The sequence below is a fragment of the Monodon monoceros genome, unplaced genomic scaffold, assembly GCF_005190385.1.
Source record: "Monodon monoceros isolate NGI ecotype Baffin Bay Population unplaced genomic scaffold, NGI_Narwhal_1 Super_Scaffold_2, whole genome shotgun sequence".
Taxonomy (NCBI): domain Eukaryota; kingdom Metazoa; phylum Chordata; class Mammalia; order Artiodactyla; family Monodontidae; genus Monodon; species Monodon monoceros.
In genome coordinates, this window is record NW_021703776.1 from 77,746,303 (window position 1) to 77,768,631 (window position 22,329).

The window sequence follows — 22,329 nt, forward strand, 5'->3', positions numbered from 1 at the left end:
GATTTACAAACAAGCAGATTTCATATTAGATTTAAAATCCAGATTTTTGGCTTCTCTTGAAAAATGAAGGAATTTGGTAACATTGGAATCATATTCTTCCAGGTCAATAATTCTCCAGACTTGAGGACTCCGAAATTCCCCTTTAGAGACTTGTGCTTTTCAGTTCTGCACAGTACCTCTGCACCATCTCACGCACTCTCTTACCTGCTTGGCCTTAAACAGCATTTGAGTAAAAATCTCTGGTAATAAAAATGCTGCCTACCTGCCTACCTGCTGTTCCTTGCAAATCACCAAGTGAGAATCAACACTTGGATCACTCATTTGGATTTCTCTGCCTACCAGCTGTGTGGTCCATGGACCAGCAGCATCAACATGATCTGGGAGCTTGTGAGCAATGCAAGCATCTCAAGCTCTTCCCCAGGCGTTCTGAATCAGGATCACCATTTTAAGGTTCCCCAGGTGATTCTTACATAGGTTACAGTTTGAGAAGCCCTGGGTTACTACCTCGTTCGAGGAAGTAACCTTTCGGACCTTCCCTTTTATCATCATCCCTGGGTCCAACTTGCAAACCAGAAACGTGCTTCCAGTAAGTGTCTTTTTGCTCAAGCTGAGTCCCTAGACTCATAATCTGTTGTGAAAACTTGGCCGTTCTTCAATGTGAGGTTCATACTTACATCTTGTCTATGGAGCTTCCCACAAACAGACACATACATTTCATATTTCTGCATATGTGTCCCAGGAGATTACAGCTGCATCTGGCTAAGGCACTATATCTGTTGTCCCTGATAGCTACATTCCCACAATGTGTAGGAAATGCCTCTTTTTTCCATATCTTAAGGAAGCTCAAAGTCTAGAAAAGGAGGAAAACAGATGTATCCCCCTCTGAATGGGTAGGATGGCCACCTGTGTCAGTTTTCATGGCATAGTGCTGGTTTACACCTGTTGGGCAGGTATCCCTTTTGATTAGCAATCACTTTCGTTCTCAAAAGTGTCCCTCTTTGGCTGACAAATTATGCAGTCATCCTATTGATGGATCTATCCTAGGACTACCTCCTTCCTCAAATTCCTGTTTTCCATTATGTGATCTCTCTTGGTCAGGCTTGGAGTCTTGGACAGGAAAGTGTTCTTTCCTATTAGCACTTTAGGCCTTCAACAACACAAAGTTAATCCAGGCACAAAGTCAAGTATTTCAAGAATCTTATATTAAATATATATAGGATTATTTTTTTAAAATCAAAGATCTGTGGATGTTTTTGTTAAGAAAAAGAAAGAAAAAAAAGAGAAAAACGTTTCATTTGTTAGTTACATTATATTCAACAAAACTAAAATGAGGGTGAATGATTTTGGGTGAACAGGTTCTTCTGATGAAGAAGAAAGCTCAGGAGTTATCTCAGTGCTCACAACTCAAAAGTCATTCTGAATGTTTGAACCATTCTGAATGTTTGCAGAACCATCTCTGAGATAGAGGAAAAAATTGCTTCATTATATCACTGGAAATTCTTAGAGTGACCCATTATTTCTAGCTCTACCATCTTTGCCTCTTTAATTTTTTTCTCTTCCCTCTCTTTCTCCACCTTGTTATCAAGCCCCCTACCCCTAAAACAGAAGGACACCACTGTAACCACCATTATACACCACAATCACCAGTACTACCACCACCAGCAAACACTTGATACAACAGTAAAAGACCAACTGTCAAGTAAATTAGACTGTGGGTGAATCATTTCCCTTCTCAGTCCCTCTCAAGTCTAGTGAAAATCGTGAGTACATCTGTTGTCTTTATTAAAATTAACCTTGCAACCATAACAAGTAAAAACTTGAATCAAATTCTGTTCCACAGATAGCAAAACGTTTTAGTATTATAAATTCTTGAACTGAGTGAGAGCAACACAAGTAACGTCTACTTTCATTTTGTTTATTGTGAAGGAAAATATAGGAAGGAAAAAAGATTCAAAATTATGAGTAAGACTGATCTTACAGAAATATTTTTTAAGTCATGATCTCTTCTCAAAATACTATATGAAACAAAGGGGGAAAAGTCCAGAGGACTTCCCCAAAAATAAAAACACCGACTTTCTGTTAAAAAAAAACCTGTATACCCTCTACCACTTCCAAAAGTTACACCGAGAAGTTCAGCAAACCACATCCACCAGGCAGAGGCAGCTATGCAGAATACAGATATTGTAAATTCCATTCGATAGTGTGAGGTGTAATGTCACTTGGCTGTGTTTTCCTGGTCTGTGTGTGTACGCTGTGCCTTTCTGGCTCACTTAGGGCCATCTCCACCTTTCCTATTAAAAGAAGATTCTCTCAAACTACCAGAAAGATTACGCGCAGACGATTACCAACCAATATGGGCCAGAAATTCCCGTTCCTGATTGACATATACACACTACTACATATAAAATAGATAACTAATAAGGACCTCCTACTGTATAGCACAGGGAACTCTACTCAGTACTCCCTAATGACCTATATGGGAAAAGAATCTAAAAAAGAGTGGATATATGTGTGTGTATAACTGATTCACCTTGCTGTACAGCAGAAACTAACACAACATTGTAATCAATTATACTCTAATAAAAATTTAAAAAAAGAGATTCCTGATCTTTGATATTTTTGAAAAAATGAAGCATAAGAAGCCTTCTAGCAGTATATGTTTTAAAAGCGTTTTTTAAATTATGAAATATTAAGAACATATGGAAAATTATATAATAAACACATTCGTACACATATTTTTAAATGCTGATATTTTGCCACATTTGCTTGAATTTTAAAAAAATAAATAAAACATTCAAGATTTATATACACCACTCCACTTCCTTCTCCTCTGAAATCCTGAAAGTCAACCACTATCTAGAATGTGTATCCTTTCTATCCATGCTTTTGTGATTTTACTACATGTAGCCATTAATGCATTAATAAACATCATGTGGTTTTGAGATTAAATAAGATTTTCTGTATATGTGATTTTTCAACTTGCTTTTTCACTCAATGTTTTATCTATTTCAAGTGCATTCATGTTGATACATGAAGGCCTATTGTTAATTTGTTTTAAATGGATAGAGCATTTCTTTTTATAGATACATTAGAATTCATATGTCCGTTTTTCTACTGATGGCTGTTTACGGGCTACGAACATCTTTGTACTTAGTTCCAAAGTGAATATAGGAAAGAGATTTTCTAAGCTAGTGTATAAAAGTAGTTATCGAAGTTTCTGAGTGGAAAGTATGCAAGATGGTTGTATCAGTTTATACAGTATTAGCACCAACAATGTGAGAAAGTTCCGTTTCACCAACCATTGGCATACTGGACTAATTTATTTATTTGACAATCTGATAGTATGGAAAGTTCTTCTTAATTTGCATTTGCTTGAATACCACTGAAGTATTTTTTTCATGGTTATTGAACATAATTGTTTCTCTCCTGAAAATTACCTTATTTATAGTCTCTTTCCATCTTTCTGTTCAGTTTATTTCTTTTTATCATGAATTTGTGGAGTTATTTTTAGATTCTTAATAATATTTCTTTATAAGTATATATTTGCAAATATTTGTCTTACTCTCTGACTCATCTATGAAATTGGTTTTATTCTATTTCTGGTTGATAAGAGGATTTTAATTTTAATGCAGTTATTTTAAAATCCTTTCTGTTATATTCTGTGCTTTTACTACCTTGTATGAGAAATTCTTTCTATATTCTATTATATTCCCATAATTTTTCTAAAACTTAAAAAGGCTGTTTTCAAGTGTAGGGCCTAAATTTATTTGTAGAAGAATCTGATGCCTTTTTTCTAAATGTATACCCTAAATGCCCTGGCTTTTTTAATTAGATGGTCCATCTTTGGTCCATCTAATTTGTGTTGCTATATTATTTCCTGTGCCAAATCGCTACAAATGCAGGCACATGTGTTTATGGACTCCTTGTTTTGTCCCTCAATCACCTACTCCCCCCACCGCCTTTCAAACATCAACTCTTGCAGAATTACTAAGGTCTTTTAACTACTATAGATTTTCAATAAGTTTTACAATCTGTACCTCAAGTCCCTTATCTTACATTTTTCTCAAACTTGCCTTGATAGTTTTAGGCTTTTACATTTTGAATTTTAGATTTTTATTGAAATTACGCAGAACTTATAAAACAAGAAATGGCCTTAAAATATTCCCATCTATGAACACTTTCATTCATTTAGGTATTCATTAAATTCCTTCTATAATATTTTGAAGTTTTCCCCATAAGGGTCATGTAAATCTGTACTAGACATCTTCATTATTGTTGAAAAAAATGAGAAATTAATCTAATTATCATCCTTTTGTATAATTTTTTTTTCTCTTTACTGTTTGGTAGCTTTAAAATTTTCTCCTTATCTTCGGTGGTTTGAAGTTTCATTTATGATGTGTCTAAACATGGACTAATATTTAATTAAATTATTTTGTACTTAGAAATGCATATTCTGTCTGAGGATTCATATCTTTTTTAATTCTGAAAATTTTAACTATTATTACTTTGAATATAATCTCTCTTCTAGTCCCTCTTTTTTCAGGAATACCTTTTACATGTATGTTGGAAATTCCGAATTCATCCTTCAAATTATTCTTTCATGTAAAGCATATTTATTTATTATTCTGTCTGATTTTTAGGTGAATTTCTAGTATTCTTTCTTATCAGTTCACTGATTATGTCCTCAAGTGTACTCAGTTTAAAGTTTACAGTTTATTATATCTTGAGTTTTTAAAATTTGATTTTTAAAAGAATTTCAGAGACTTTATTTTTCATTTCCAAGATTTCTAACTAGTCTTTTTTTTTATATTCACCTGCTCTTGGTTTATATTTCTTTTTTAAAAAATGAGGATTAATAGATACACAAAAAACTGCACATATATACTGTATACAGTTTGCTGAGTTTTGGATATATGCATATACCTGTGTAACTATCACCACGATCAGGGTAACAAACATATCCATCACGTCCAAAAGTGTCCTCAGGCCCCATTCTGGGTTTTGTTTGTTGTGTGTGTGTGTGTGTGTGTGTGTGTGTGTGTGTGTTAAAAATACTTAACATGAGATCTACCCTCTTAAAAATTTTAAGTGCACAATACAATATTGTTAACTATGGTTACTGTGCTGTGCAGATTTCTAGAACCTACTCATCTTGCATAACTGAAACTTTCACCTGTGGAACAACTCCCCGTTTCTCCCTCCACCCAACTTTTGGCAACCACCATTCTACTCTCTACTTTTATGAATGTGACTATTTTAGATACTTCATAAAAGTGGAATCATGCAGTATTTTTTCTTCTATCACTGGCTTATTTCTCAGCATAATGTCCTCCATGTTGTCACAGATGACATGATTTCATCCGTGTTGTCTTAGATGACATGATTTCCTTCTTTTTCTTTAAGGCCGAATAATATTCTGCTGTCTACAGATAACACATTTTTCTTTATTGATTCATTCATTGATGGACATTTAGGTTGTTTCCATATTATGGCTATTGTGAATAATGCTGCAGTGAACATGGGAGTACAAATACTTCTTCAAGATCCTGATTTCAATTCTTTTGGCTATATACCTATAAGTGAGACTGCTGCATCATACATATGGTAGTTCCATTTTTAATTTTTTGAGAAACCTCCATACTGTTTTCCATAGTGACTGCATCATTTCATATTCCCACCAACAGTATACCATGGTACCAATTTCTCCACATCGTCACCAACACATCTTTTTTTAAAAAAATTAAAACCATCCTAATAGGTGTGAGGTGATAACTCACTGTGGCTTTGATTTGCATTTCCCTGATGATTAGTGATATTGAGTACCTTTTCATATGTCTGTTGGTCATTTGTATATCATCTTTGGAGAAATGTCCATTCAAGCCCTTTGCCTATTATGTATTTTTGGTACCCTGGTCAAAGATCAGTTGACTACATATGCATGGGTTTATTTCTGATTTCTCTATTCTGTTTCATTGGTCTATATGTCTGTCTTTATGCCAGTAAGATACTGTTTAATCACTGTAGTTTTGTAATGTATTTTGAAGTCAGGAAGTGTGATGCCTCAAGCTTCATTCTCTTTGCTCAGATACCTTTGGTTATTCAAGGTCTTTGTGGTTCCATATGAATTTTAAGATTGTTTTATCTATTTCTGTAAAAAATGTCATAGGAATTTTGATGGGGATAGCACTGAATTTGTAGATTGCTTTGGGTAGGTGGACATTTTAGCAATATTAAGTCTTCCAATCCATGAACATGAGATGTCTTTCTATTTATGTGGGTTTCCTTTAATTTCTTTCATCAATGTTTTAAAGTTTTATAGTTTTCAGAAGGTGAAACTCCTGGTTAAGTTTATTCCTAAGTATTTTATTCTTTTAGATGCTATTGTAAATGGGATTTTTAAAAAATTTTCTTTTCTCATAGTTGTTAGTGTATAGAAAACAACTGATTTTTTGCATTGATTTTGTCTCCTTCAACTTTACTGAATTTGTTTATTAGTTATAACAGTTTTTTGTAGAGTATTTACAGTTTTCTACACATAAGATCATTTTACTTCTCCCTTTCCAATTTAATGCCTTTTATTTCTTTTTCTTGCCTAATTGCTCTGGTTAGGACTTCTAATACTGTATTAAATAGAAGTGGTGAGAGTGGGCATCCTTGTCTTATTTCTAATCCTAGAGGAAAAGCTTTCAGTTTTTCACCATTGAGTATGATGTTATGTACTCAGGGCTTGTCATATACATCCTTTATTATGTTGAGGTTCATTCCTTCTATGCTTAATTTGTTGAGAGTTTTTCATCATAAAAGGATGTTGAATTTTGTCAGTGATTTGTCTGCATCTATTGAGATGATTATGTGATTTTTAAAAATCCTTCATTCTGTTAATGTGATACATCACATTAACTGTTTTGTGTATATTGAATCATCCTTGTATCCCAGGGATAAATCCCACTTGTTCATGTTGTATGATCCTTTTAATGTGCTAATGAGTTTGGTTGGCTAGTACTTTGTAGAGGAGCCTGTGATTTCCTTTCATTGTATTGTCTCTTTGCCTGACTTTGGTATGAGGATAATGTTGGCCTCATAAAATCAGTTTGGAAGTGTTCGCTCCTCTTCAATTTTCTGGAACAGTTTTAAAAGGATTGGCATTAATTCTTTTAAAATATATTTGGTAGAATTTACCAGTGAAGCCCTGGTCCTGGCCTGTCTTTGTTGGGAAGTTTTTGATTACTGATTCAAGCACCTCACACTCATTATTGGTCTGTTCAGGTTTTCTGTTTCCTTATGATTCAGTCTTCATAGGTTGTATGTTTCTAGGAACTTATCCACTTTTAGGTTATTTAATATGTTGGTGTGTAATTGCATATTGTAATACAATAATGTATATTTCTATTTTAAAAATAATTTGACATCTATTGTGGATTTTCCCCCTTTCCTCATCTATTGATTTCCCTGTTATTTTCATTTTATTTGGAGTGTTTTCATCTCTGTGTTGATTTCATTGTCAGACTTTCTTGGTTGTCTTATTGCATTTTGAAATTTTATTTCCAGATTTACCCTGTATGGTAGTTGTTTTGTTTTTGTGTTTTTTCTTTCTGTACTCATTATTTACCATCTAGAAGTTTTACAGTTGCCTCCAGCCAGTCCTTAGCTCGTAGTACAGAGTGTGCCTTATTTTGTCAGCCTGAGGTCCTGTCCTCCCAGGACAATGCAAATCCTGTCATCTAGCTGGATCAGGAAGCTTGGATCAGCTCTGCCTGGGAGGCTGGGCAGAATCTGCTTCCTCTGAATGCCACCACAGAGAGTGGTCAGTCTAGCTTTTTTTTGGGCCTGTCATAGTTGCCAAGAAAACCACTCTCCAGCCCTTAGTTTGTGGCACTGAAATTAACCCTGACCCTAGAATGATGTGGGAGCACTTCAGACCACAGGTTCTCACATCTGCTCTGCTTGCGTGCTTTTCTGACCCATTCTGGTCTACAGAGTTGTTTATTAGCTTTGTGTTTATGGTGGAGAAAGGGATGAGGGGGGTCTTAATTGTACAACCTTCATCTAGACTGGTAATCACAGGCTTTAAAGATAGGAAATCTTATTTAAAAGGTGAAGATATTTGCCAAATAAATAGGCAAATCTGTTTTTCTGACTTATGACTAAGTAAGAGGAGGGGAAAATAAGATTTATGAATGGCTGCAACATGCCAGATATAATACTTGTTTTATGCAGACCTTACCAAAATTCTATAAAGTAGGTATGGTAATTCCATGTTGAACTTAGGATCAATAAGCACATTGCTAGTATGTAGTAGAGTTCAATCCAAGTATATCCATGAGAGCACATCTCATTTCATTTACTGCCTTATTCCCAGCACTTAAACCAATGCTTGGCATATAATAAGTGCCCAGTAATATTTATTAAATGAATGAAGCTTTTTTCCCTCGGTGTCTTTCCTACAGCTGTTTTTATTCGTATATCTTGATCCCTATATAAAACAATCACTCTACTAGGCATAAATTCTTTAGCCTAGGAATCTCTTTTCTTTGCCTTGTTCTCCTTTCTGTTTTCTCTCCTACTTGCCTGGCACTGGATGTTTTGGCGCTCATCCCGGTGGGTGAATTGTCTCTATAGTTCTCCTGAGGTTCTCACCTCTCTTGCTAATAAGCTGAAATTGGAACTAAAACTTTTACTTGCATAGGTCACTTCCCAGTAGCTGCCACTCTCCCACTTTCCCATTTCACAATATTAGTCATATGTTGTCTTAACCACCCCCAAGTAAGTACAGCCAGGAACTTGCTACCGAGGCAGAAAAGGCAAATGACCCTATGACTAGGCAATATGGATAATGACTCCCCCCCACTGAAGTTCTGAGTGTCAAATCATCTTGGGAAATGTGGCTGATTATATTTAAAAATCACCTTGGTTTTCTTTCAGATCATTGTTCCGGGTGGAATTGAAATATAAATTAGGCTTTAAAATATAGTTTTTTCACCTCTTCTCCCCCTTTTTAATGACACACTGACTGATATTATGGAATAATTTCACTGATGAATTAGTACATATGTAGGTACCATCTCTCAGCACAGCTTGAGAAAAGCAGGACCAATCACAGGCCTCACTCACTGCAATTGATTTTCAAAAAAGAATGCAAAGCAATTAAGACAGGAGGAAAAGAATGCATTCTAAATCTGTGTGCTACAAGAAAAACACTATTATTATTTGACAGAACCCATAAAGGGCTTTGCATGGTTCATGACACACCTACCCCTACTGCTGCAGGAAATTATCAAGACTCAATCCATATTAACTGCAAAGCTTAAAGTGACTCCATCTTGGAAGATGGAGAGTAAGAAGCTCAACTACAAAGTCAAGGAAAAATAATTAGCATTTCTAGTTAGTTTTCAGCCCAAAATGGGTAGCAGGGAAAGGCAATTGGTGGCTCCACTATGTCAGTTACAAGGGAATTTTTAACTCCTTTTCATCTAACTTCTAAAAGCAATTAGCAATGGAGACATGCTATATTCACACCCCATGCACACAGTGGAACTGGACATAGCCATAGAGATCATCTTGTTCTCCAGTACACCAGGGTGTGATAAAAATTCAGGCCATGGATTAACTGCTTCCGCATCATGATGAGTCTGTTAAATGTGCAGCATCCTGGACTTCACATCTATAAGTACCTCAGGTGAATCTGGGGCAGCCAATCCACAAATAACATTGAAAACTCTTTTAAGTCTTGTTCATTTTACAGATGAGGACATGGGCCAGAGGGTAGCATGACAGAATCACTTGGGGAGTTTTTCAGAATATGCTAGATAAGTTGGGACAGCCTAGGTTATGCTGTGGCAAAACCCCCTAAATCTCAGCAGCTTAAAACAACCAAAGTTTATTTCCTGCTCACATTATTTGGTCATCAGGGGTCGTGGTTGCTCTGTAATCCAGGCAGTGGGAGACCTCATCTCAACATGTGTTTTGTAATTACAAATGCAGGAACAATGGTGCACGAGGTTGTAAAAATCTGATATAAATGCCATTAGGGAAGCAATAGCATCAATGGGCTTGGGAGCCAGACAGCTTGTCTTTAAATCCTCCCATTCCCCTTAGAGGCTGTGTGACTTTGGGCAAATTGCTTAATCTCTTTGAGTGTCTGTTTGCTCATCTGTAAAATGGGGATAATATTGACTATTCTAATGGTTGTTAGGAGGCTGACAGTAGACATTCACATATACTATTGTTACCAACCAAGGCATAAATATGTATCATGAAAGGAAAAGAAGAGCTTCATGGAAGAGACACACTCCTGTTACACCTACATTCTTGTTCTGTCCCTTAGTCGCTCTCTATACTCTATTTGAAGTTCTTTCCTTTCATCGTCTCCTTTCTCCTGTATCTTATCCCTCCTACAAGATCTAGCTATGTACCATATCCTTCTGCTGCGAGAGGTCCTTAATCCATCCGTTCAGCACAGTTATCAACTATCTAACTGTGTGACAGGCACTGTGCTTGGGCCGGAGGAAACAAGTTAAACAACATGTTCTGTGTTCTTGAGGTATCTGCAGTTTAGAGGGGGAGGCAAAGATAAAGGCAAAATGGAATACATACTACGATGGAGGCCGATGTCTCCACGACTGTGCAATGAGAGCATGGAGGATGATTCTGTTTGTATCACAGCCCAAGCCGCCTTTCCCAAGAAGGACAGGGCGAGAGGAGTGGGCGTTGCAGGAGGAGGATGCAGCATGTGCAGAGAAAGAGAGGGAAGAACAATCATGGGTCTCCTAGGGCGGCAGACAGTGAAATATCGCTGCCATGGGAAATGTGAATGCAGTGCGGGAGACAGGTACTGGGGGCTTTGGGGAGGGCGATTAGGAGGAATAAATGGCAAAATCCCAAAGATCCATCAGTATATACATGTTTGGTTTAGATATTTTCCCCCTGTCAGCAAAAGGGAGCCATGGAAGATGTCTGACCAGTGGTACAATAGGACGAGGTTGACATTTTAAAAATAGTCCTCTAGCAGGAGACTCTGGGGGAAAGAGTGTGAAAATGGTCTATGAAAGAGAGAGGAAAAGACAGGCTTGAGGAGAGCAGTGCCAGCAGGAACGGAGATGAAGACACAGATGGGAAGCGGGTGGATTCAGGAGGTAAAGCAACATAGACTGAGTGATGAGGGCTTAGGAATATCTGAGGGATCTGACATGACACACAGATTTCAGACCTGGAAACGGGGTAGCAGATTCTCCGAGACAGGTAAAATAGAAGGAGCAGCAGGTTGTGGGCAAGTGGGATGTGTGTGGCTGGGGGAATGGAGGGGCTGAAGAACAATGAATCCCTAGAGATATAGTCACCTTTTAATTACACGTCTATAACACAAATCATTTGTTTCCATCATGTGGCATGGGTTTATATACAACCTTATTTTGTGATGAATGTTGGCCATGGTATATATTGACTTTTCAGCAATTGTGCAAGCTACTTGAAAGCAGAAACATTAAACTGCGTAATGTGCCACTGTTCACTGAGCACAATACTTTGGGCCTAGCAAGTTCTCATCAAATATTCATGAAATAAATATATATCACATTTGGATTTTCTGGTTTTGTTCATCTCCTACCACATTAATTAGCATGATTCCATGCCTTCTTTTTCTTGCCCTCCATCATTCTGACGCTCTTTTGTATCTAAAACGTTCACTTTCTTGGAGTTTATAGCATCTCCCCCCTTTATCTTAAATCTCTACAACAGTTTAGACCAACATTAAAAACAATATCAACTGTTTCATTACTTGATTTGCCCCTTTAAAAGTTCCGTATGTTTTCTCAGAATTCTGCCCTCCCTCTTCTCTCACCTGTGGTCTTTTTAAATTTTCTCCCACTCATTTTCCTTTCCTTTGTCAGACTTCTCAACCTACCACTTTCCCCCTTCCATCAGAGCCTTTATCACTTTAAGGTTTACATTTCTTTACAAGAGCTACCTTTCTCCCACCTGTTTAGTTTTTCTAGATGGAGCACCATAAGACTCTCATTATGTATCATTTCTTTTACTTATTATAATTTCTATCATAACTTAGAAATTTACGGTGCATCAGATGCATAGATTGTGAAGGAAACAGAAGCAGGTGGCCCTCCCAGCTGTGTTTCCTCCATCCCTAACCTGGGCCGGTCCAGCACCCTAAGGCTCTCTGCTCGGCTGACTCTTCCCCCCTCCTCTCTTCAAGTTTCTCCTGGTGTAAAATATTTTCCAGAGAAATCCTGAAGTATCTGACAGAAACCTGAAATCTGGTCTCGGATTTACAACCAGTCAACTGGGGAATGCTGCTCAGTATCTGTGTGGCTGTTTTCCTGTCTCCTTAACTGAAAAAAAAAAAAAAGGGGGTCCATAATGAAGGGGTAAATTAGATGGAGTGACACACCTTGGAAGGATGCTCTCTACAGACAGAAAATATTATTGTTCAGTTTTCTCCTATTAAAACTCCTCAAACAAACTTGGCCTTCTTTTTATCATTTTGTTCCATCAAAAGAAATACAAAGAAAAGCCAAGAAACCAGAAAAATAAGTAAAGAAATAGTATGGAGTTCTGAGAAGTAATATTAACAAACTGCTAGAAATAGTCATAAAAGAACAAAGTTGCACTGTGAATATCACTGGGACTACGGCACGTAGCCTAGGCCAATTTTAACAAGTTTTTATCTGGGAATATTTAAGATATTCCCTCTCCAAAAAGAAAAATTCAGTGCAATTATTAATTTTACTCAAATATTTACATAAATATCAATTACACTACAGGCTTGTTTTACTGACCACTAACTACTAATTGGGAAAGGACTAGGACTACCCTTATACTTATGTGATGATTAAAAAGACAGTATTTTTGATGTTTCAGTGTAAAGCAATAAGGAAATACAATTCCTTTAGTAAACTGACATTTACACCAATGTGTTAGGAATATACTTATTACCCTCGGAAGCTATAAAGACACAGATACTCAGTTGTGGTTGAGATCACTGGCTCTAAAGTCAGACAGATGTTGATTGGAAACATCTGTATAGCCACATTTTGGTAAGCTATTTGCATGTTTCTATCTCCATTTCTAATCTGCAAAATTTGACCAGTTACAATACCTAATTCATAAGGATTCAATTTGAGCTTCTGTTTGACTTATGCTCATAGGCTTCTGGGGTGATATCGGTACATATTTTCTTTCGCTATAAAATATTATTTCCATGAAAACACTGAAATACACAGTTCCAAGGTCTCTTCCAACTAGAAGATTTTAAGATGCCCACTAAATGCCATGACTCATGGTAAACATTTGGGCACAGGTGTGAAGGGAAGGGGCACCATATCCTGACAAGCTGATAATACAAGCTTGTATAGCTGGGACTCTGGGACATTCAGCAAATGACACACATGAGACCGCTACTCCAGTTCTCACAGGTCCGCCCCAGTGGTTAGAATCACTGCAATTTTCTACCTTTTAAAGACATTGAGTTGCATGAGGTCAATTGAGGAAATGGCAAAGATGCACCTCTTCTCTGGTCTGACCTGTCTAAAGCATTATTGTAAAGAGTTATGCCTGAGTTGTTCAGAAATGATTATCAAGCCACACTTTATGTGACTCTTCAAAATAGAGGATAAATCTTCAAAAGTACAAAATATAGAAAAGAGTAAAACAAAACCACTGTTAAATCATGAATTCTGAGTTCTGACAGAACCTGAGTTCAAATCCAGTTTCAATAGCATCTATTTGGCCTTTGTTGGGTCACATGTCTGCAAAGCGAAGCCCTTCCCCTCCCTTTTGAACATTACATTGCAAAGCCACTTAGGGGCTCTCATAATTGACGCTACATTTTTGAATTAAGGTAAAATTAAGGTAAGCGTTAAGGCTGGTCTATAGAAACAACTAATAATCAGAAGGAAAATGAAAAAAAACAGCCAATAACTTATTGTTTGTTGGTTCTACATCGTGTAGATTCACTGTGCTTTTATAAAGCAAAATTGACTTTGTTTTGCTTGACTATTATTGTGGGTTTGGAAGCAAGCATAGGGTTCTCCGGTTTGGTAACATGAAAGTTACAATAAATTGATTTGCATTCATGTCAAAGTAAGCCTCTACCTAACTTTTAAACACTCCAAAGGCCCACATCCTCTGAAACAAAGTTTTGCTCTCCTTGTATGCAGCAGTTAAAATAATATTCTTTGGGTTTGATTAGCGGTTGATTGAATGGTTAAGTATGCATTTAGAGTAAACAAAAAATGAAATCATGTTACTGTACTAGAAAAAAATCCTCCCATTAACATTAATTGAGTTTTAACAAATGAGTTGATTAGAGGGAAAGGAAAGAGGAACACAGTTTGTCAAATGCAATTTGTTGCCAGGTTTCCCCACAGACCTAATGTGCACTTTCTGATTAATGACTCATGCATGGAGAATGTTGCTTTTTATTAATTTAATTGTTCTTCCTTTTCAAGGAGCTTATATTCACTTCCTCTGAAAATTATGGAAGATACTCAAAGTGTCATATGTGTATATGTCAAAGGAGCAGCACAGATGATATGCACTCATGGCCAAAGTTTGTCTTGACTAGTTTAACTTATTTTCTCTGCCATAAGTAAGGACTTATACTGAGAGTAACCCAGAAATATTAAAATAGAGCAGGGGTCCAGGTATGAATCAGGATGTACTCATGGTAGGAGTCAGCCAGGTCTGGGGGACAGGTAGGACCAGGGGAGTTGGAAAAAGAAGGCCGTCATGCGCACTAGATGGAGTGACGAGTCTTCGAAGCAGGTGGGGGTGGGCATTCAGATGAAATCCCTATGTCTGTGATTCACATTTGTCATCTCGTGGCTGCCAGAGACTCACAGAAGAGTCCTCAGAACTAGCTGGGGTGGGAGGGGCAGGGGGAACAGGGGAGGATTAGTCACAAAGAATTTGCAAAACAAAGCCAACCAAACCAAAGACCATGGAGTGTGCCTGCTGTTTTCACTAGACATTCTCTAAAACTTTGGGGGTTCAGAACAATATTTGACGAAAAGTGGGAGAGAGTTCTTCCCCCGCTCCTCGGGGCACTGTGAGACCTCCGTTGCACCTCCTCCTGAAGGAAACACCCCCGCAGCTGTGGGTGGCAGAGGCCAGATCCCTTGCCGGCTTTGCAGGTAGAGGAGGCCTTGACAGAGTCAAAAAAGACTTTTCAGTAGCTGATACGACTTTCCTTCAGACAGTGGCAGACTTCTGAGGGAGGGTGGAGTATTATAATTACTGCAATTCTATTTTTACCCAGACTAGTATAACCTTGGTTAATGCTTGTGAGAGAAGAACATCAGAAAGGTTCTCTTCTACTCAGAGAAAAGGCATCATGGGGTGGCGGGAACTGCACAGCTGTGGGATCAACAGATTTGGGGAGATTCTCACTAGCCCACTTACTGTGTGCCAGCCACAGCGCCAAGTAAGTGCTTGATGAGTGCTTATTTATTTAATCCTCATAACAAGCCTGTTACTCTCTCACTCTTACATATGAGACAGTGGAAGCACAGAGAGGTTAACTAATTTGTCCAGGTCACACAGCCTCTAAGTGGAAACCTGGGACCTAAAGCAGAGAGCCTGACTCTGGTGACTGTCCTCTTACCACCAAGAGACACTCATTGTGCCTGGCGTTGAGAAGGTGCTCACTAAGTGTTTTCTGATACAGTCATTTTCCCAAGGTGTTAAAAATGCATTGTGTTTATTATTCTGGACTTAATAGACTGACCACACTTAAAAGGAAACAGAAAAATCCCTACAAGCACAGCAAAATGATAAAAAATCTCAAATGCTCAGAACATATACAATTATTTATTAGACTTTTCTGATTAACCAAGGAAAATTACTTCATGCTTTCAATGAAGCATAAGGAAACTAGATTTCCAGAAGGTTCCGTGGCCCACACCAAGCCATGGAGCTGTCAAGTAAATTAGTTTGCGCTAGACCCTCCCTAGGACTCCCAAATTTTCTTCTAGCTCTTTCCCCCAGTGTCACATTGCTGCCTAGTCTCAGGGGAAAGGATTGAGTTAACCCAGGATGCTCTCTGGAGATTGATAACTAGAATGACAGGATCTCAAGGGTTGTGATTCTTTTGTCCTTCCTTTCATCTGGTTGCCAGGCAGAGAACAATTCTGACTGAATATACTATTTAATTATTGCAGTTAATCATACCGAGGATCAACAACATTAATCATTAAAAAGGAGAAAAAATGGACAAAACACAATGTGTAACCATCCTGATTTCAAGCCCAAGGTGTCATCACCCATTCAGCTCTGAGCCAGACAATTACATAGCAACAATAAAGGACAATTAGATAAACCAGAAAACCCACCAGCCCATTCTCCGGGTTCGCTTACCTTGTTGCGGAGGATGAGTGGCAGTGGCAATAAAATCAACAGAGTGAAAACTACAAGGAGAAACCGGCGATAAACTAAAATATAACTGAAGAATTTCATTGTCCCGAACTGGTGCCTTCAATAGTGTTCTCCTCCAAAAAAAGGCAGACGTTAAATAGCCAACCTGGATTAATATTTCTCTAGCCCATCATCTTCATTTACTGCCCCAGACTCACCAACAAGTTAAAATTAAATCTCGATTTTTATTGTTTTACTGTCACAATTCACATGGAGAGATAAGCTCAAGAGTGTTTGCAAGAAATCAAAGACCATTTTCTGTTATGTTTTTGAAGGGCAAAACTGTCCTGATTTAGTCTGTGCACATTAACTGGAATGTGAACTGGCCAAGTCTAGGAGAAGGCAAACCATGAGGCTGGCTGAGCCTGCCCACGATGAGGCCCCTCCTTACCTTTTGATGTTCCCTGAATTGAAGGCTCCACACTTGCGTGGTGCCTTGAGCAGGTCTTTACTGGGTGCCTCCAGTATCCTTTCCAGTGAAGCTCATTTTCAGTTTGTGAATCGAAATAGCAACCCTAGTAGTAGGAATTCCAGTGTGAAAAGGCAAGTTTTTGCTACAGATGGGTTCTTCTGGGACTTCTCAGATAAGGTATTGAGGCAGCCGAATGCACTGCCTTTGTGGAGTCTGGCTCAGAGGAGAGCTCCTGACCGCTCCATTTAGGACTTCTCTGTTCTCATTCAAAAGATAAATACCGCTGCTTCTGAGAGTGAACAGTATTTTTCTCCCAGTACCACACTCAGTTGCACAATAATTTCATCACTGTTCGAAAGCAAAGTTCCGTGTTTCTTGGACTCTATGACCTCTTTGGATAGGAAACCAAAAGTTACCATAAAGTCTTCCATAAGCCCTCACCTGTAAGACTTTTTCAGAACTGAGTTGATACTATTGTGCTGATACTGACTATATTGACTATATCATTATCAGGGAATTTGTACAGAGATAATTTGTACAGAGATATGGGCATTCAAGAGGAGTGTGTGTGTGTAAACGGGAACTGTTCTGACAGTGACATGGAGGATCTGTTTTGAAACACCTCAGGGCTAGGGACTCACTGGTTAGTTTCTCATTGTGTCATAAATTAATCATACAACAAACCTCAACTAAACAACTACTATGCACCTGGCTCTAGGTATAAACAAAACACATTTCCTTCTATAATCTATAGTCAATTTCTCTTGCCACAAATAACCTTAGTTTTAAATAATCTGTGGTTAGCATTTAGACCTTATTTCTATGCCCCATTAATATAACTCTGCCTTCTTTTCCCTTCAAGAAAGATAATTCTTTCACCAACACTCACCTCACTGTATTGTTAATGCGGATGAGAAAACATTTTTTCGCCTCTAAAAGTCTGAATTTCTAAAGATATATCATATATAGTGATTCAGGAAAATCAGTAAGCAGAAAAAAAGTCTCCAAACCAGAAAGGCACATTACATCTTGAATTTCTCAGGTAAAAAAAAGGAGGGTAATTATAAATAATAGTAGTAAATAGTGAGCAGTAATAAATGAGCAGTAATAATAGTGTTAAAAAACACATTAAAGGAGGAGAGTTATTTAAAGCAGTTTTGATACTTTTTTTTCTATATAACACTCAGTACAGTTCATTGCATGCTATTTATATATATTATTTTTTGAAGAAACCATGTCTGTTCTCAGATTTCCTTCAGCCACCTGGTGAGACCATTTGAGCCTCATTTTCTCATCTTAGAAGATCTTACTCTGTGAGATGATACCAAAAATGAAAAGGTATTTGTATGATATTTAATGGAAATGAAGGCCTATGCATGCAGGGAACAGACAGACAAAGGCTAAAGGTAAAACAATTGACATTTTGTCAGGGCCTCCTTTCAGTGCGCTGTTTTCTCTATTCTGGCTCCCATTTCTCACCAGACCGAGTCTTGCAGGTCCCTCCTATTATGGCCTGAGGTTCTAGCCAGCTCCATCTTCTGTGGCTGCCCTTTATCACAAAATGGTTCTACCTTTGCTTTACGTCCAGCCAATTTCCTTTTCCTCAGGGGTTTTCTCTCCATTGTCGTTGAGATAAAAGATCTGAGAAAACAATTCACACTAAACACAAAAGACTAATATGAGCGGCACACCTCTGCAAGAGCCAGCAGGGAATGAAACTCTAATGGGAGACTTTGGGCCACTTGGAAACACATCTTAAGGTATCTTTCAAGTCACATCACGGTGCTAACCAGTTCCACACTTGTCAAATTTCATCTCTTATTTGTATAGAAAAACATGTATCTCTCTTACTACATCAGAATTGTGCTGTTTTATCTATCTGACCTAAAATGAATCACACCACTGTGTAACTATGGATTAGTCCATTTAAAGCATCTCTATGAATATAAAAATATTACAAATACTGCTCATCCATTTACAATCATCTACTTTGTGTCAGGAAGGTTACCACCTCATTTAGTCTTCAAAACCCAATACAGTTCATTCCTATACACTAACAATGAAAAATCAGAAAGAGAAATTAAGGAAACACTCCCATTTACCATTGCAACAAAAAGAATAAAATACCTAGGAATAAACCTACCTAAGGAGACAAAAGACCTGTATGCAGAAAACTATAAGACACTGATGAAAGAAATCAAAGACAATACAAACAGATGGAGAGATATATCATGTTCTTGGATTGGAAGAATCAACATTGTGAATGTGACTGTACTCCCCAAAGCAATCTACAGATTTAATGCAATCCTTATCAGATTACCAATGGCATTTTTCACAGAACTAGAACAAAAAATTTTACACTCTGTATGGAAACACAAAACCCTGAATAGCCAAAGCAATCTTGAGAAAGAAGAAAACTGAGCTGGAGGAATCAGGCTCACTGACTTCAGACTATACTACAAATCTACAGTAATCAAGACTGTACGGTACTGGCACAAAAACAGAAATATGGATCAATGGAACAGGATAGAAAGCCCAGACATAAACCCATGCACATATGGTCACCTTATCTTTGACAAAGGAGGCAAGAATATACAATGGAGAAAAGACAACCTCTTCAATAAGTGGTGCTGGGAAAACTGGACAGCTACTTGTAAAAGAATGAAATTAGAACACTCCCTAACACCATACACAGAAAAAAACTCAAAATGGATTAAAGACCTAAATGTAAGGCCAGACACTATAAAACTCTTAGGGGAAAATATAGGCAGAACACTCTATGACAAATCATAGCAAGATCCTTTTTGACTCACCTCCTAGAGAAATGGAAATAAAACCAAAAATAAACAAATGGGACCTAATGAAACTTAAAAGCTTTTACACAGCAAAGGAAAATATAAACAAGATGAAATGACAAACCTCAGAATGGGAGAAAATATTTGCAAATGAAGCAACTGACAAAAGATTAATCTCCAAAATTTACAAGCAGCTCATGCAGCTCAATAACAAAAAAAACAAACAACCCAATCCAAAAATGGGCAGAAGACCTAAATAGACATTTCTCCAGAAAAGATATGCAGATTGCTAACAAACACATGAAAGGATGCTCAACATCACTAATCATCAGAGAAATGCAAAACAAAACTGCAATGAGGTATCACCTCACACCAGTCAGAATGGCCATCATAAAAAAATCTACAAACAAAAAAATACAAACACATGGAGGCTAAACAATACACTACTTAAAAACGAAGTGATCACTGAAGAAATCAAAGAGGAAATAAAAAAATACCTAGAAACAAATGACAATGGAGACACGACGACCCAAAATCTATGGGATACAGCAAAGGCAATTCTAACAGGGAAATTTATAGCAATACAATCCTACCTTAAGAAACAGGAAACATCTCGAATAAACAACCTAACCTTGCACCTAAAGCAATTAGAGAAAGAAGAACAAAAAAACCCCAAAGTTAGCAGAAGGAAAGAAATCATAAAAATCAGATCAGAAATAAATGAAAAAAAATGAAGGAAACAATAGCAAAGATCAATAAAACTAAAAGCTAGTTCTTTGAGGAGATAAACAAAATTGATAAACCATTAGCCAGACTCATCAAGGAAAAAAGGGAGAAGACTCAAATCAATAGAATTAGAAATGAAAAAGGAGAAATAACAACTGACACTGCAGAAATACAAAAGATCATGAGAGATTACTACAAGCAACTCTATGCCAATAAAATGGACAACCTGGAAGAAACGGACAAATCCTTAGAAAGGCACAACCTGCAAAGACTGAATCAGAAAGAAATAGGAAATATGAACAGACCAATCACAAGCACTGAAATTGAAACTGTGATTAAAAACCTTCCAACAAACAAAAGCCCAGGACCAGATGGCTTCACAGGCGAATTCTATCAAACATTTAGAGAAGAGCTAACACCTATCCTTCTGAAACTCTTCCAAAATATAGCAGAGGGAGGAACACTCCCAAACTCATTCTACGAGGCCACCATCACCCTGATACCAAAACCAGACAAGGATGTCACAAAGAAAGAAAACTACAGGCCAATATCACTGATGAACATAGATGCAAAAATCCTCAACAAAATACTAGCAAACAGAATCCAACAGCACATTAAACGGATCATACACCATGATCAAGTGGGGTTTATTCCAGAAATGAAAGGATTCTTCAATATACGCAAATCAATCAACGTGATACACCATATTAACAAATTGAAGGAGAAAAACCATATGATCATCTCAATAGATGCAGGGAAAGCTTTCGACAAAATTCAACACCCATTTATGATAAAAACCCTGCAGAAAGTAGGCATAGAGGGAACTTTCCTCAACATAATAAAGGCCATATACAACAAACCCACAGCCAACATCGTCCTCAATGGTGAAAAACTGAAAGCATTTCCACTAAGATCAGGAACAAGACAAGGTTGCCCCCTCTCACCACTCTTATTCAACATAGTTTTGGAAGTTTTAGCCACAGCAATCAGAGAAGAAAAGGAAATAAAAGGACTCCAAATCAGAAAAGAAGAAGTAAAGCTGTCACTGTTTGCAGATGACATGATACTATACATAGAGAATCCTAAATATGCTACCAGAAAACTACTAGAGCTAATCAATGAATTTGGTAAAATAGCAGGATACAAAATTAATGCACAGAAATCTCTGGCATTCCTATACACTAATGATGAAAAATCTGAAAGGGAAATCAAGAAAACACTCCCATTTACCATTGCAACAAAAAGAATAAAATACCTAGGAATAAACCTACCGAAGGAGACAAAAGACCTGTATGCAGAAAATTATAAGACACTGATGAAAGAAATTAAAGATGGTACAAATAGATGGAGAGATATACCATGTTCTTGGATTGGAAGAATCAACATTGTGAAAATGACTCTACTACCCAAAGCAATCTACAGATTCAATGCAATCCCTATCAAACTACCATTGTCATTTTTCACAGGGCTAGAACAAAAAATTTCACAATTTGTATGGAAACATAAAAGACCCCGAATAGCCAAAGCAATCTTGAGAACGAAAAACGGAGCTGGAAGAATCAGGCTCCCTGACTTCAAACTATACTACAAAGCTACAGTAATCAAGACAGTATGGTACTGGCACAAAAACAGAAAGACAGATCAATGGAACAGGATAGAAAGCCCAGAGATAAACCCATGCACATATGGTCACCTTATCTTTGATAAAGGAGGCAGGAATGTACAGTGGAGAAAGGACAGCCTCTTCAATAAGTGGTGCGGGGAAAACTGGACAGGTACATGTAAAAGTATGAGATTAGATCACTCCCTAACACCATACACAAAAATAAGCTCAAAATGGATTAAAGACCTAAATGTAAGGCCAGAAACTATCAAACTCTTAGAGGAAAACATAGGCAGGACACTCTATGACATAAATCACAGCAAGATCCTTGTGACCCACCTCCTAGAGAAATGGAAATAAAAACAAAAATA

General features: G+C 37.4%; 2 protein-coding genes across 3 annotated transcripts in view; both read right to left on the bottom strand.

Moving 5' to 3' along the window:
• The window catches only part of SLC13A1 (solute carrier family 13 member 1), a 106,230-nt gene extending 89,740 nt beyond the window's left edge, over window positions 1-16,490 (bottom strand). The window contains exon 1 of one of the 2 annotated variants that reach the window (XM_029233996.1): window positions 16,366-16,490. In XM_029233996.1, the coding sequence (XP_029089829.1) occupies window positions 16,366-16,464 (99 nt within the window). In that variant the 5' untranslated portion in view covers window positions 16,465-16,490. The remainder of the gene's footprint in view (window positions 1-16,365) is intronic. The other variant, XM_029233997.1, reaches the window with a different exon arrangement.
• Window positions 1-22,329, bottom strand: part of IQUB (IQ motif and ubiquitin domain containing) — a 259,797-nt gene that overhangs the window by 3,128 nt on the left and 234,340 nt on the right. The window lies entirely within an intron of this gene.